The sequence below is a fragment of the Acomys russatus genome, chromosome 28, assembly GCF_903995435.1.
Source record: "Acomys russatus chromosome 28, mAcoRus1.1, whole genome shotgun sequence".
Lineage (NCBI taxonomy): Eukaryota > Metazoa > Chordata > Mammalia > Rodentia > Muridae > Acomys > Acomys russatus.
The window spans coordinates 25,951,056-25,967,393 of NC_067164.1; the positions used below are offsets into that span (position 1 = coordinate 25,951,056).

Genomic DNA, 16,338 nt, shown 5'->3' on the forward strand with positions numbered 1-16,338 from the left:
AAATAGATGGGAAGAAATGGCTCATGATATGATTTTTTTCTTCTTTAAAAAATATTTATTTTTATTTATATGTACACAGAAGTGCCTGTGTGAGTACCTGTCAGTGCCTGAGGAGGTTGTGGGCCATTTGACAGTGGGAACCCAACTTGGCAACTCTGGAAGGGCAGTAAGTGGTCTTAACCACTGTGCCATCTCTCCATCCCGTTTTTCTTTTTAAGTGATGAACATATTCCTAAAATTAATCATGTTGATGGTTGCAATCTTCCAAACATACTAAAACGATTGAAATATGAACTGTGACGGATAAACTATATAAAACATGAACTGTATCACAGCAAACACCTTAAATTTTAGTAAATAAGAATCCATAAATCAAAAAGAGAAAGGAAATTGAAGTTCTATGCATTTACTGGGCATCTGTGAAGTGATGCTCTACACCCGCCAATCATTCCGTACTGACTACTCAGTTGTTTGCAGAATAGAATTTCCTGAGGAAGGCCTTCTTCATGGCATTCTTCAGTTCCTTGTTCCTGAGACTGAAGATGATGGGGCTGAGGAAAGGAGTGAGGACTGTGTAGGTGGTTGCCATCAGAGTATCCCCTTCCTCAAAGTGGGGCCCCTTGGGCTTGAGGTAGATGACAGAGGCAAAGCCATAGTGCACAATCACTACAGTAAGGTGGGACGCACAAGTGGAGAAGGCTTTGTGTCGACCCTCAGCTGATGGTATCTTCAAGATGGCAGCCACGATGAAGGCATATGAGAGGAGGATGAGGAGGAAGCATCCCAGGAGGGCTGTGATGCACACCATCCCCACACCCAGAGCCACAGCTGGCAGATTACTTCCGCAGGCCAACTTCAACATCGGGGGCACGTGACATAAGAAATGCTGGATCTGATTGGGTCCACAGAAAGGAAGGTGGAAAATGGACGTTGTCACCACCAGCCCAACAGCTGAGCCTCCAGCCCAGGACCCAGCCACTAAGAGGGTGCAGCCACGGGGGCTCATGAGCACATTGTAGCGCAGTGGGTGACAGATCGCCACGTAGCGGTCATAGCCCATGACGGTGAGCAGCAAGGAGTGGGTGAAGCCGAACATGAAGGAGAAGAACATCTGGTTGGCACAGGCCAGGAAGGCGATGGAGTGGTGGGTGGAGAGCAGGTCAACCAACATGCGTGGGATGAAGGACAACGTATAGAGGATCTCAGAGATGGAGAGAGCACACAGGAAGAGATACATGGGAGTATGGAGGCTCCGCTCACTCCAGATGGTGACCATGATGAACAGATTGCCCAGCAGTGTGAAGAGGTACATCAGTAGGATCACCACAAAGAAGACAGGCGTGAACTGCTGTGGGAAGTTGGAGAAGCCAATGAAGACGAATTCAGACACTGAGGTGTAGTTCGGTCCTAGCATCTTGGTTGCGCCTGATTGAAGAGAGTAGAATTAAGTAAGATGTTTAGAAGCCTAGTATCTGTGAATATTGTCCAGGGAGGTTTCCTAGAGAAAGTAATATACCTGTCCAAGTGATCAGCTAAAAGAATTGGTTGCTGCTTGTACATGTTTAATCTCTCAGCACTCAGGAAGTAAAGGCAGTAAGCTCATAAGTTCAAGGGTAGCCTAGGCTACATAGTAAGACCCTGTAAAATAAAACAAATAATCTGTTGAGGTTTAAATAACATTACACACCTTAAGGGATCAGTGCAGAGCCTGACACACAGTTAGATTTTAATAAACAATAGGAATGCTTATTATTTTTTGCGCTACTGTTTGTATTACTGTCATCAGTCCCACACACCTCCACTCCACACCCTCCATGCTTTTCTGCCTTCACCCATATCAGGCTCTCTGCTCTTCTCCCTGTTTTCACACATTCAGATGCTGCAAGGACTAAGGGCAGCTCCTCCAGCAGCTTCCCAGGGAAGTCACCTCTTCACTGAGCCATGGAGAAAAGATGCAGACTCTGCTTGGTTGCACCACCCCACTAGCTGTGTGACGCAGGCTGTTTGCATCCATCGCTAAGACTCATTGCAAATGAGCAATGACCCGTGTGCAGCAGGGGTTGTGGGGTGTATGGCTGGGGTGATGACCAGGAAGTCCTGAGATGTGCTGCGGTGTGATGCCCAGGAGCTGCTCTCATGACAGCAGCCCCACGGAGACGCAGCCTCTGACACTAGATGAGCTTCTGCCTCTGGCTTCTTGCCAGTGCCATCTCTTCTCTGTGACTTTTTGTTTGTTATGCTCTGGGGGGACCCAAGTCTCACCATGTAAGCCTGGAATTTGGCATCTAGCCCAAGAAGAGCTAGAGCTCCCGATGACTCTCACAGGTGTCCGTCACCACCCTGGCAGCTAAGCTAGTCTGCCTCTTTTCCCTTTCCCTGATCCCTACTAAGACCTTCCCATCACCAAGCTCCTGTTTGGTGCAGGAAAGGAGGAGACTGGCAGCTGTGGTTCTCTCTTCTTTGTCCCTAAGTGACAACAGGTCGCATCTGCCTTCAGTTTCCAGGGGTTGGGAATGGTGGGCTCTCCTACCCTGTGTTCTAACAGATTCCTTCCTCTCTGCTCTGGGCTTCTCCCCGCTTAGTCTCCAGGCTGCAAACAGTCTTGATGCGAAAAACGTATTGATTTTACAAAGTAAAGTGAAGCGCAGGTGGGCGGGTTAAGAAGGTGGCCCATCTGAGCAATTGGCTGATATGCAATTCAGTGGTGGGTTAGAATACAGATCCTGCTGCGATATGGAATGCACTAGAAAATGGGGTACTGAGTGGAAGAAGCCAGACAGGAAGACGCACACAGCGCGTGCTTTGCGTGTTTGGAATGTTCTGACTAGGCAAGCCCACCTAGGGAAAGAAAGCAAAGCGGTGTCAGGAAATGGGGGTAAAGTAGAGTGGAGAGCGGTTGCCTACGGATTTTGGACTGCTAGAATTTAGGTTGGTTTTTTTTTTTTTTTTTCTATTGTTTTGTTGGCTTTCTTTGTTTTGAATGTGGTGTTTTCCTTTGTATCAGTGGCAGGGTCTTAGAAATAATAAATGTCATGCTTGTATATTACTGTGAATGCTAATTAAATGCTTAATTATTTCATTAAAATGAAATGCTTCGTTTTCTACTTAAGTGAATGAGATCTGAATCAAAAGAATAGAGTATATAGTACAAGACGATCAAGCTGGAAAATCTGATGGTAAGTGAAAGAATACAGAAAAGAGTCCGTGTGAGTTCTGCCTCTGTTCCTAGGAAACGCCTTTTACAGACATCCAGAGAGATGGAAAACAGACCTCATGGCTGCCAAGGACTGAGGGACAGGAAGGAGAAGTGACTACTGCTGGTACCTTAGGGGTAATGCAAAGGCTTTAAAACCAAATAGAAATGATAGTCGCCCAACACAGCGACTACACTATATACCTCTGGGCTGTTGTGTTTAGAAAGGTGAACTGTACATTACATGACATTTACCCCACCTTAAAAAAAAAGTGGGAATCTGGGTGTAGTGGTTTATACCTGAAACCCCAGCACTGGGCATGGGAGACTGGAGGCAGGAGCAGGAGGATAGGAAATTTAAGCCCTACGTGGACTATATAGTGAGTCTGGTAGAGGTTAGGGAGTGACATGGCTTTTGAGCAGAGAGATGAGATGCGCAGAGACAGAGAGGGCAAGAGAACTCGAGATAGAAAAAAAAAACGGAAGAGAGGAGAGAGAATGAGAGGAAGGAGAGAGAGCAAGGAGAGGAGGGGAGAAGAAGAGAGGAGAGGGGAGGGGAGGGGAGGGGAGGGGAGGGAGGAGAGGAGAGGGGGAGAAGAGAAAGAAAACACAGCCCCTTGACCTAGCATAGGTGTGAGGTTGCACTTTTCCCTAAGGAAAGCACTTTTCATGGTTGTGCAGCTTTAGAAGCAGGACACTCTCACACACACACCTGCTCACACTTCCCACAAACTGGGCTGTTAGTAAGCCGAGCACACACACAGGCTTCACAGGCACATGAGTTACGCTGGAACCTGAGCACTTACACCAACAGCAAGATCTCACCCACTGAGATACACGCCACGCCCTCACAGTGCCAAGCCCGGTGTGCAGTCAGCGCTGCACATACGCACACGCACTCTGGGCACAGCATAGAGGACGGTAGGTAGCTTAATGCCAGGGTCACATCCCTCTAATTCTCAACTGTCCTAATGCTGAGACCTAATAGTTTCCCAACCACAAATTTGTTTTAGTTGCTACTTCGTAACTGTAATCTTGCTACTGTCGTGGATCGTAATGTACAATCTGTGTTTTTCAACAGTCTTAGACGACCCCTGTGAAAGGGTAGCTCGATCCTTCGCACCAAGGGTCAAGACCCACAGGTTGAAAACAGGTGCTTTAGTGCAAGTCTCCCACTACCAGGAGTGGCGAGAAGCCTTGGGTGCAGGATCCTGGAATGAGGAACCACACCCGTGAATCGCACTCAGCTTCCCACTGGGGGGTCAAGGCTCACACCCAACAATCCCTCTGTCTCCCCTACCCCCAACCCTCTGGCTGCGCCTCTTGCAGGAAGGCAGCCTGCGAGTCACACTGACCTCTGCTGGCGGCTGCAGGGGCTGCACTGAGGGGTAGCGGAGGCGAGGCTGACCCCCGCCCAGCTCACACTACAGGCTGTGTAAGAGGGTGCGCAGGCTGAAGGCTGAACCCTGCCTTTATTCTTGTACTCTCCTGAAATTCCTCGCGAAACACTCTCTGGAGAGCCCGAGGAAGATACGCTCTGGGCTTGCCTGGGTACTCTAGAGGCAACCCCAGGCCTCTGGAGCCTTCTTGGTGCCAGCTTCACTAGGACCAGCCCGCCCTGGCTTAGTGCGCCCCTCAAAGCCCCTTTTGAGTGCACAAAGTTGAAGAGTTACCTTGAGGGACAGAGTGATGCTGGCACGTGGTTTGGACCACAGAAGGAACAGAAAAGGGAGGTGCTTAGAAAAGGAAGCCTGCTTAGGATGCAGGTCACAGACAGGAGGCCAAATTACACTCAGTGGGTTATTTTGTTAAAGGGGACGTTAAAAATAGTAGGAGGAATGGATTTGGAAGAGTTCTGAGTGAGTTGGAAGGGGACAGAAAAAAGAAATGTGAACAAAGAGTATCAATAGGACACATTGTGTGTGTGTGTGTGGTGTGTGGTGTGTGTGTGTGGTGTGTGTGTGTGGTGTGTGTGTGTGTGTGGTGTGTGTGTGTGTGTGTGTGGTGTGTGTGTGTGTGTGTGTGGTGTGTGTGTGGTGTGGTGTGTGTGTGTGGTGTGTGGTGTGGTGTGTGTGTGGTGTGTGTGTGTGTGGTGTGTGTGTGTGTGTGTGTGTGTGTGTGTGTGTGTGGTGTGTGTGTGTGTGTGTGTGTGTGTGGTGTGTGTGTGTGTATGGTGTGTGTGTGTGTATGGTGTGTGTGTGTGTGTGTGTGGTGTGTGTGTGTGGTGTGTGTGTGGTGTGTGTGTGTGTGTGTGTGTGTGTGGTGTGTGTGTGGTGTTGGTGTGTGTGTGTGTGTGTGTGTGTGTGTGTGTGTGTGTGTGTGTGTGTGTGTGGTGTGTGTGTGTGTGTGTGGTGTGTGTGTGTGTGTGTGTGGTGTGTGTGTGTGTGTGTGTGTGTGGTGTGTGTGTGTGTGGGTGGGGGGGGTTAAAGAATCTATTTCAAGGCCAAGCACAGCGGCACAACTGTAATCCCAGCGTCCAGAACTCACAGAGGCAGGCGGATCTCTGTGAGTTCAAGGCAGCCTGGTCTACAAAGTGAGTCCAGGACAATCAGGACTACACAGAGAAACCCTGTCTTGAAAAAAGAAAAGAAAAGAAAAGAAAACGGCTATATTTCAAAATTAAAAGAAAAAAAAATGCCGTTTCTAAACTAAAGCCTAGTTCATTTGTACTAAGTCCTAATAAATGTTGATTGGTGATTAAATGCTGAAGGAGGGAGAGGGGGAAGAAAGGGGAGGGGGAGGGGGGCAGGGAGCCCTCGCTCACACAAGAGCAAGCTTGAGCGGGCAAGGCTTTGGGCCAGTCCTGAAGCCCCACTGGGCTCCTAGTAATGGCTGTGACCTCAGCTCCAGCCTCCTGGTTGAACCAGAGACTCAGAGTTTGGAGGAACTGGCCTGGACCCCCATATGATCTCTCCTAAAACACTTGTTTGACATACCCCAGCCCAAACCAGAGGGAGAAACAATTGCCGAAGAAATGAAGCCATGACTTACAGAAAAAGGCTCTAAGGTTGTTTCTGGGTACCCAGAGATAACCCACCAAGGGGCTGGAGTCACTGTGAGCGGTAAGCCTAGCACAGAGTGGAGAAGCCCACATACAGGCACAGGGGTGTTTTGCAGCCCTGCCTGGTGGGGAGGCATTTTGAATCGGTGTCTCTGGAATTTATTTTCTCTTTGGTAAATAAGCCTAAGTTGCTTTTTTTTTATTTTTAAGATTTTGTTTATTTACATGTTCTGTCTCCCTTCCTACCTCTTCTTCGCCCTCAGTCCCTCCCTCCCTCTCTCCTCCCTCCCTCGTGTGTGTGTGCGCGTGTGTGCATACACATGTGTGCTTGGGGAGAGGGCGAGGGGTGGGTGTGTTTGTTGGGTGACAACTTGCTGGAGTTATTTCTCTCCTTCTCCATGTGGGCTCCTGAGATCCATCCTGAGTTGTCATTCTTGGTGAGAAGCACCTTTACCGATGGAGACTTCACCTTAGAGCAGTTTTTTTTTTTTTTTTTTTTTTTTTTTTTTTTTTTTTAATGAAACACATTGGTATGAGGAGTCTGACACAGTATATGTGATTTCCTGGAATAAGCTCCTCTCTTTTTCCTCCTATCAAGGTTTCTTTGACCTCGGACTCTGCTCTCTTTCAGGCCACAGATGTTCACTATGCACCTATAGTATGCCAATCATGTGTGAACGTTGGAGAAACGAGAAGAACTAAGCAGAGTCCCTTTGCACAAGAGTCTTGTGGCTTCATTCTCCTATTAATTGAATCAAGAGGATGTCCAATTAATAGAAGTTCTAGCCATCTTCTATCTCAGGCACACATCAGCCCCTGCTGTGCATAGAGCCTGTGTTCAGTGCTGTGGTCACAGCCCACTTTCCTGGACTTGGGTCAGAGACTGTGTGGCAGTTTCCCTTGTCTTTTCAGTCCAATTCCAAACACATGAGTCTTCTTTTTTAACCTGGAGAAGTTTCAGAGAAGAAAAAATGGTTATAATGAGCCCAGACAGTCAAGCCTTTCTTGCATTTATCTTGAAGTTAGCTAAATGACATTTGCTCTCCCTTGCCTGGGAATGTTGAAAGGTAGCATTGAGTCTCAAGTGTCTTTTATAACTAACACATAGTAGGTAACTCCATGAATAAATGATAACAGGGCCTGGTCGCCCCTGGCTGTGATCCCAGCACTTGGGAGGCTGAGACAGTAGGATCTTGAGTTCCAGGTTAGTTTGGGCTACATACTGAGATGCCGTCTTTTAAAACTACATATAGAAGCATCTCTGGTAGTTCAGTTGGTAGAATGGTTTCCTATCATACACAAGACCATAGATTCAATCCCCAACAACACATAAATGAGTCACGGAGGTGTGTGCTCACATACATACATACATACCCATACAAAATAATTAAATAAATGTTGACAGAGAGACAGAGAGAGAGAGAGAGAGAGAGAGAGAGAGAGAGAGAGAGAGAGAGAGAGAGAGAGAGAGGAAAGCAGCCTTCAACTAAAGCAAAAAGGTGGTTGCATCTGGTTGTTGAAGAGTCCTATTTCTGTCAGTGGCTTGCTTTGCAGGGCTCTTCTTCTTGAGATAAGCAGCTGCCTGACTATAAACAGTCATCAAACCACAAATGTGATCTGGTCCTTCATGAAAGGAAGTGAGAAATGTGGGGACTGCAGGGGTAGCTGTCTCACATGCTAAAGACAACGACACCTAAAGACAATGTGCTATAAAACCACTTAGAGGAGACTCAGCACCAGTCACCACACACTTGACAGATGACATGTCCTCAATATCTGAGTCCATTGCTAATCCAGGAGATGGAGAGAGTGCTGTGGACAGTGCGCACAGGTCACCTGCTCCTGTGGACCAACGCAGAGACGAGAGAGGTGATAAGCACTCACATTTTTGACAACAGTAAAGGCATGTGAGGAGGTGAATCTGGGAGTTATAACAGCAGGAAAACAACGTTCTCGGAGACCAGGGCAGACTGATCTGCAAAGACATCTTGGAGGAAGTGGGTTCCTGAGGTGGTGTTATGGTTAATCTTACTATCTCAATAAAACTTAAGAATCACCAAGATTCTAAATCTCTGGGCCTGACAGTTAGGGATTATCATGATTCTGTTAACTCAAGTGAGAAGGTCCATCCTAAATGTGGGTGGCACCGCTCCACGGGCCAGGGACCTAGACTGCATACAGACAAGAAAGAGAGCTGAACACCGGCAACCACAGTTCTCTGATTCCTGACTTTGATGCAGTGTGACCAGCTACCTCAAGCTCCAGCCATCATGCCTTCCCAGCTGTGAGATAACTCCCTTCAAAATGTGATCCAAAACCAACCCATCCTTTCTTAAGTTGCTTTGCTTGGGTGGTTTTGTCCCAGTAATAAGGAAAATAATTAGTACATGCAGGGAGGGAGTAAAGGATTCACCAATCAGAAAGACCCACATATACGAAAGATCTGAGGTCAGAAGATAGTTTCTCATCTAAGAAAAGAGAAAAGGTCATTAGGACAGGCAACTCAGGTCTAAAGGTGTACGGTGGCTCAAGATGCCCAAGAAGATAGACAAGGCTCCACATAGGAAGGACTTTCCCCCATTACCCCAGCAGCCCCAACCCATACTCATCTTTGGGATTCTGAGGATGCTGATATGATGATGCACAGGACAGGACAGGACTCAAATAATGCCACCTGCACCTGAAAAATGCCTCTCAGGAAAACAAAGGAGTAGTAATCATTTATTTATTTCAATTATTTAATCAGTTATATAAAAAGCATTTATAGGATGTTGAAATTCACGGTATCCAGCCACCTCAGTTGAATGAGAATGTAATTTACTTGCTGCTTTTAAAACAAGAATTTCTTTTTATTTTTAATTATGTGTATGTACATGTGTCTGTGTTGGCGGAGGGCTATGTGCATGCATCAGTGCTCGTGAGGCTTTGCTGGCCTATTCTACCACCTTACTCTGCTGCTGAGGGCTAGAACGGGATCCTTCTCCAGCTCCAGCCGACCAAGGACATATCTGTGACCACTGACACCCCAACACCACCTCAGAGACCAGAGGGCTAGGCTGGCTCTGCATCCCTCCTCACCAGACCCTGGGCAAAGTCTGGCACTTCTGGGTAGCCTCTGAGCTCAGTAACAGTGAAGGCATTCCCTTTCTCAGCGGGGTCCCCTCTCTGAACCCTAGAAACTCTAAGGAGCATCACATAGCCAGCAGGGAAGATTACAGGCCTGACTCTTTCCTGATAGAACCTATTTAGCAAGCACCTGGGGATTCCTGGAAATACCCAACCCTATGCTAAGGAGATGCTAGCCTTAAGCAAATGATCTTTAATCGTACCTGGAATTTCTTCCCCCACCTATAAGATGATTATGTACTATGTTCTACTTCTTGTGATAGGACCTCATGCTCTGCATGTAAATGAGGTACTTTGCCCACTGCATGTAAATCAAGAATCCTGTCACCTCTAGTCCTAGAGAATCAGGCACATTCACCCTCAAACCCCTGCCTGCTGCCCAAGGTTTATAAATTCCTGATTCCTGAGTAAAGGTTGGCTTGATCTCTCCCTCCACCATGACCGCCTGAGATTTGTCATTTATTCCAGGGAAGGATGGGCTCGTGAAGAATAAGACTTCCCTGGACTTGACTGCTGGTCAGTCTGCCATGTGCCGCTGACCTCTATGAGCTTCTGCCCAGCGGCTGAAGCCCACTTCATGGTGGGAAGATTGGTGCTGACCTCCGGTGAAGCACCCGTGGCCTGAATTTCACCAACCTGCCTTCTGGAGTGTCTGCTGCATCCCTCCTCCCCCACCCCCCCCCCCAGCCCCTGTCATGCTTAGCACAGCAGCTTAACTAAAGAGCTGTAACGCTGTAATGTCACCACTGGCTTTTAGATCTGCCAAGTTTCCACTGCCATCTAATACTAGTGATGCCATTCTAAAAGAGCTAAACCATAACACTCTGAGGAAAACTCCTTCCATGCCCTGGCCTAGTGCATGAGACTTGCCCTGAGTGCTCTAAGCACCCCTGATCAAGCAATGGGACCTTTGATCTCGAGGTCCATCTTTTCTCATTTGCCTGGATCAGACCTCTGGAACCCGGAACCCAGGCCACCCGCTGGGCAGATGCTGAATGACAAATGCCTGTGGAAGTCAGAGGCTTTGGGTTCTCCTGGGGCTGTGGAGTTCAAACAGGTGTGAGAACCCTGTTCTGGGAACTCACATAGAGCGGTATGTGCTCTTAGCCACGGGGCCAGCCTCCAGGCCCTGTTAGCTGGCTTGTCTTGTTTTTCTTTTTGTTTTAACTTTTAAGGTAGTACATGTACTTACTTATTTTGTATGTTCACACGTGTGTGTGTCTCTGTGTGTGTGTGTGTGTGCGTGTCTGTGCTCGTGCCACAGCATGAGTGTGGAGGTCAGAGGACACCTTACAGAGTTTGGGTCTCTCTTACCATGTGATTACATGGGATTGAACTCAGGCCACAGAACCCATGTCATTAGGCAGCAAAGACCTTTAACTCCTGAGCCTTCTAGACAATCCACCAGTGGATTTTTTTTCTGCTTTGCTTTGTTATGGTTTGTTACATGCTGTTTTGCCATGCTGGGGGTAAACCCAGAGCCTTGTGCCAGTTAGACAGGCTCTCTCCTAGTGGGCGTGTCTCCAGCCTTCTGCTTGTTTTCCCATGGTTACTGAACCCAGCATCTACTGGAGCCGGGGGAGCACATCTTTGAAGAAGTCCACTGTGCTCCTGTCCTCTTGAGGCTGTGTACTTTAGTGGGGTGAGAAGAACATTGCTAGATGAGTTATTTACATGACAGGATGTTGAGCACTACAGTGGAGGGAGAGGTGTCAGAGCCCTGCAGGACTGTGTGCCAGGACCATGGAGTGCTCATGGAGGCCATGTGCTGCATGGTACAATGTCACAGTACTTTTTGTAGCATTTGGCTCCTTGGGTCCCTGGGACTTCTGTGTCTTGGGAAACAGAGAGCTACCTCCAATACTGTAGGTCTTGCTTCCTAGGCAGACACTAGAGTTTAGGCTTGAAACTAAACAGAAAAATCACCTGGGAACCGTTGCTCCACAGTGAGTAGCTGTGATTTCTCCATCTTAGCTCACAGCCGTGTATGCATCAACCTCAGATGCCTGCATCCCTGTGGCTGGTCCTCAGAGGCTCTGTAATTTGTGCTAATGAAGTGGAGACTGCAATTGCCTGCCAACTTTTAACGAGGCCCCAGATGATACTGAAAATCCTCCTGATGTGAGTCCAGGCAAAACTTGAAATTGGTTTCCTGGGGACGGTTATGGCAGGAAAGTTTGGCAGTTTGCAGAAAGATGTCCCATTTGGCTTTTTAAAGCCAGTAAAAACAATTGAACTTTGTGCATCTCTATTGTGTCCTCTAGGACAGAAGCCCAGGGGCTTTGACTGATGTGCACAGAATATTTCTGAGCAGGGCTAGAGATGGCAGGTTCTTACAACACATTGTAACTGCCTGGCACATAAATGCCATAGCATCCCTCAGCTGGATTCTCTCGGGGATTTTTTTTTCTTTAAACAGAAACTTGGTTAAGAAGTGTTTCTCTTCATGCTCCTCCCCCTTTTGTGTATGATAAAACCTTGGACCCTGAGTGTGCCTAGCAAACACATTCCTATAGATCCACAATCACTATCCTTGCCATTTCTTTACCCTGGCTAATTTATTTTTCTGTATTAAATCCTTCATATAATACAATCTCGTTGTCTATCCCATTACCGTTCCCATCTCACATTCTTCTCTGTAGTTCAAAGTCCAGAAAGGACAAAGACACAACAAGAGTTCTAGCCTGTAGACCTTCCTGAAAATGAGTCCAGTGGAGATGTGAGAATGAGACCACACATCAGGTGGATTTGCCTAGCCTGCCACAGAGAGAGGACAGGAAGGGCCAGCAGATCTGTGACTTTACATATAGACAATCTCTGACCCAACACAAGGCAGCACAACTGTCAGTGCAGCTCTGGGCAGATGTCATCAGGAACACACAGTCACAGGGACATGCGTATCAACCCTCCCAGTTACTGTGAAAACACATACAAGTACCAGCCAATTCTTGCAATGAGCTAGTGGGGTAAGAAGCCAAGCCTTCCAGAACTTCCCTTCTGACAGTGAGGGCCCCAGGTGAGAATCTGTCCTCTACTTTCTGGGAAAAGAATGATGTTCTAGGGAAAAAAATAACATCCATGCCATTTACTATTCTTAAGTGTCTACATAAAACAAAAACAAACAAACAAAAAACCCTCTTGTGTTCTCTTCCCCTCAGCTCAGATGAATAGTAAAAATAAAAAAGCAGGCAAACAAATATTGTATTAGTTCTTTCTACTTGTCTACTAAGCATGCCTTGCTTAACATTTGGGGTTCCTGGGCATTTTGGGGCTTCCTTATGGTTTCTCTGCTGGCTCCCTTCGCACTCTGGCTTCTTGTTCCCTGTGTGTCTAACTCCGCGCCAGCTTAATAGAGTAGATTTTCTCTCCTGTGTTCTTCTAGGCAGCTGCTGAGATTTCCCACTTCTCTGCCCTCGGGGATTTTCCTTTCTTTAGTTTCAATATGACTGTCCTCAAGGTTCCATTTAAGTCTATTCTTAAATTACCTTACTAATAAATATAAGAACCCCCAAGAAGGGACCCATAGTCTCACCTGTATCAATATAACCCAGGGCGGTCCAAGAGGGCGGATGATGTTCCAATCGAGGCAGTTTAAATCAGTGGAGATTCAAGGGTAGCAGAAGCCACAATGTGAGTGTCACTGAGTTCCACTCTGAGGAATTAGGCTGGGGCCCTGCAGCAGCGTTTCTGCCAGTGTGCTTTGAGGGTGACATGTGGAGATGCCCTTGTCTTCACTAAGGTTGGCCAAGACACTGTTAATTTTGTTCCTGAAGTTTCATACCATTCGTTAATGCATTAGAAGTATTGTACATACTATCTCTCTTTAGATTATTTGTTTGTTTGTTTGTTTTTGGCTTTTTGAGACAGGGTTTCTCTCTCTGTGAACCAGACTGGCTTTGAACTCACAGAGACCCACCTGCCTCTGTCTCCTGAGTGTTGGATTAAAAGTGTATACCACCACTGCCCAGATGTTTTGTTGTTGTTGTTTTAGATTCGTTTATTTTTATTTTATGCGTTTTATCTGCATATATGTCAGTGTACCCGTTGTATGCAGTTCTCACAGTGGCCAGAAGAGGACATCAAATCATTTGGAACTGGAATTACAGATGGTTGTTAGCAGCTGCTTTGGAAGCTGAACCCAGGTCCTCTGCCAACGTAACAAACGCTTTTAACAACTGAGCCATTACTCCAGTGTGCTTTTCTTAAACAAGGAATTTATTTTTCTAGATATAAATCAGTGCTTGAGCTATATGGCCTTTGGTTCTATCCCAGAACCCTACCCCCAACACACACACACACACACACACACACACACACACACACACACACACAAAATGGACTTCTGCTTAATGTTCAATCCATAATAAAAGCATGGTATGCATACTCACACGCATATATTTATCTAATCTAAAGTTGAGACAAACACACATACACACACACACACACACACACACACACACACACATGCAAAAAGCACAATAAAACTAACAAGGACAACATGAAAAGTTACCCAAGTGGTTTTGTTTGTGCCAAAATTAGATTCTTGACATAGTTGAGAAACTACTAACTACAGAAACTTTCCACGTTCTGCGTTGGACCTCACCAGGACCAAAGGATTCTGAATCCAGCAAGTAACACCCGCACAAAGGTAGGAGCTGAGTCATCTTGATACACGTACTTGTCCTTTAGATACTGTCTCCTGAGACCAACTCAGCAACTCAGATTAATTATGCTAAGCGAGATGAAAAATCTGTGTGGGAAGAGGGTGGTTTAAGTTGTGAAACAGGAGTGGCCATAGATAGAACTAGAAATTAAGGTGACTCCATAAAAGAGTTAAGGGAGACTTGAACACACTCTCTTTATGGTTAGGGTTGAAGTCCACAGGAACCACTGTGAAAGGTTATGTGGTCCGTCCCCTGGATGGGGAGGCCTGGTGGCACTCAGAGGAAGGATAGCAGGCTGCCAAGAAGAGACTTGATACCCTATGAGCATATACAGAGGGAGGAGGTCCCCCTCAGTCCCAGTCATAGGGGAGGGGAGTAAGGGGGAAAATGGGAGGGAGGGAGGAATGGGAGGATACAAGGGATGGGATAACAATTGAGATGTAATATAAATAAATTAATAAAATAAAATAAAAAAAATAAAAAGGGTATGTGGTCAGGTCACAAACACCGGAGACCTGTGGAACGGTGATAACAATGACACGTACCTGTCAGCTTAAGAAGGAATCAGAGTCCAGCGCAGTATGAGGAGCATTGGCTAAGTGGCAGCTAAGATTATTATTACAGGTGTCGAGTTTGGCCAATGTCCGATGGATGTTCCTTTTAATTATTTCAGCTCTACAGACATACATGGCCTCCTGTGAGGTATCCCACCTACATCTAGCAACCCCAAACCCAGAGGTAAGTAATCCTTTGGCCATGGAGAGCCTTCACATGTGGGTGCTACACCTGTGGTGAGGTAGACAGTCTAGTTGAGCATTGCTTTGAGTGAGTGGGTAGAAAATATCAAATAAAGAATTTAAGTAGAGAAGTCGAATTCCCATAAGAAGACCAAATAGAATGCTTTTCAGATAGAAAAGGCCACAGCATGCCCCTGCTCAGAACTTGGCATGAATGAACCGTGATGAATAGTGGCAACTGTAGCCTCTGTCACATCGATTGCTATCACGGGGACAAGATGTGCAACGACAGAGAAGAATTCACTAAGCTTCTCTTCCCACCAGCTCTGCTTGGCTGCTCACCAGATGAGTCTCCTCTAGAGCGCATGATTCTTGATTATCCCACGCTCTCCAGTTTTTAAAAAGGAAACCGGAAGTCACTATCCGAACGCGGATGAAGAAACAGGCGCCAGAGTGATACCAAGATGGCAGAGATCCTGCAGATCGTTCAGTTGCACCTTGACCGGAAGTATAAGATCCGAGAGCTGTTTGGGGAGTTTGACAACTTCCTGCCAGGTGCTGCTATTTGGCACAGCCAGAAAGATGCAGCCCATCTACACGCACACATTCTGGCACTTTTGCCACGGGAACCCCAAGACCAGAGTTGGGGACCCTGCTCCTGAAGGGCTTCCTGGCTTCAACAGTGGAGTAATGCTGCTAAACCTGGAGGCCATGCACCAATCTGCTCCACGGCAGTTTGCTGGAGCCTGCATGAGTACAGCAGCTTTCAGACAAGTACCACTTCCCGGGCCACCTCGGCGGACCAGGACTTCTTCACCATGATTGGCCTGAAGCACCTGAGCTCTTCCATGTGCTGGACTGCACCTGGAACCGGCAGCTGTGCACCTGGTGGAAGGACCATGGCTACAGCGATTTCTTCCAGGCTTACTTTCACTGTGAGGGCCATGTCAAGATCTACCATGGAGACAGCACCACCCCTATCCCGGAGGACTAGGCACAAGCTTACCCGCTGTGCCCATGGGGGCATCTGAGCCTGAGGAAGAAAGAGTGACTCTGCAGGGGTACCCTTTAGGATCCAGGTGCTGCAGGCCTCCCAGCTGGCCAGTCCCTGTCCAGTGGCCATGCAAAGAAGCTTCGCTGAGCACTCCTGGTGCTCAGGCTGTTGCCCTTCTGGGCATCATGAAGGACAGGCACAGATGACTTCCAGTAGGTGGTTGAAGATACGGAAGGAAGGAAAGTTGCACCCTACACACGGAATTAAACCCTCTTTAAAGGACTTGCTTTTGCCAGATCAAGAACCATATTTTTTAGACTATAAGACGCACCTGACCATAAGACACATCCAGTTTTCTAAGCAGTAAAACAAGAAAAACAGTAAAAATAGTAATTGGACCATGAGGTGCACCCTAATGCCCCCCACACTTTTTTTTTGGAGGGGTGCTTCTTATGATTCGAAAAATACAGTAAGCATTTAGAGCGACAGGCTTCTGTCCTGTGAGAAAGAACAAGCAGTGCTGCTGTAGTTCCCAGTGAGCACTGAATGAGTGAGTCAGGGTTTTAACAAGCAGCCCAGAGATTAAGCGGCCAAAGGAATGTCACATCCTTTCCCAGGAGGCT

At 47.1% G+C, this 16,338-nt stretch overlaps 1 protein-coding gene and 1 pseudogene across 1 annotated transcript; one reads left to right on the top strand and one right to left on the bottom strand.

The window, feature by feature from the left end:
• Positions 1 to 463: 463 nt before the first annotated feature.
• Positions 464 to 1,418, bottom strand: LOC127211021 (olfactory receptor 10H2-like). The gene has a single exon (XM_051170852.1). It carries the CDS (start codon positions 1,412 to 1,414, stop codon positions 464 to 466), a length of 951 nt encoding a protein of 316 aa, XP_051026809.1. The 5' UTR covers positions 1,415 to 1,418.
• Positions 1,419 to 15,185: 13,767 nt separating this feature from the next.
• LOC127210547 (xyloside xylosyltransferase 1-like) lies at positions 15,186 to 15,715 on the top strand (annotated as a pseudogene).
• Positions 15,716 to 16,338: the final 623 nt, after the last annotated feature.

Coding starts and splice junctions, on each gene's coding strand:
- LOC127211021 (XM_051170852.1), bottom strand. CDS start 1,414: ATGCTAGGACCGAACTACACCTCAGTGTCTGAATTCGTCTTCATTGGC.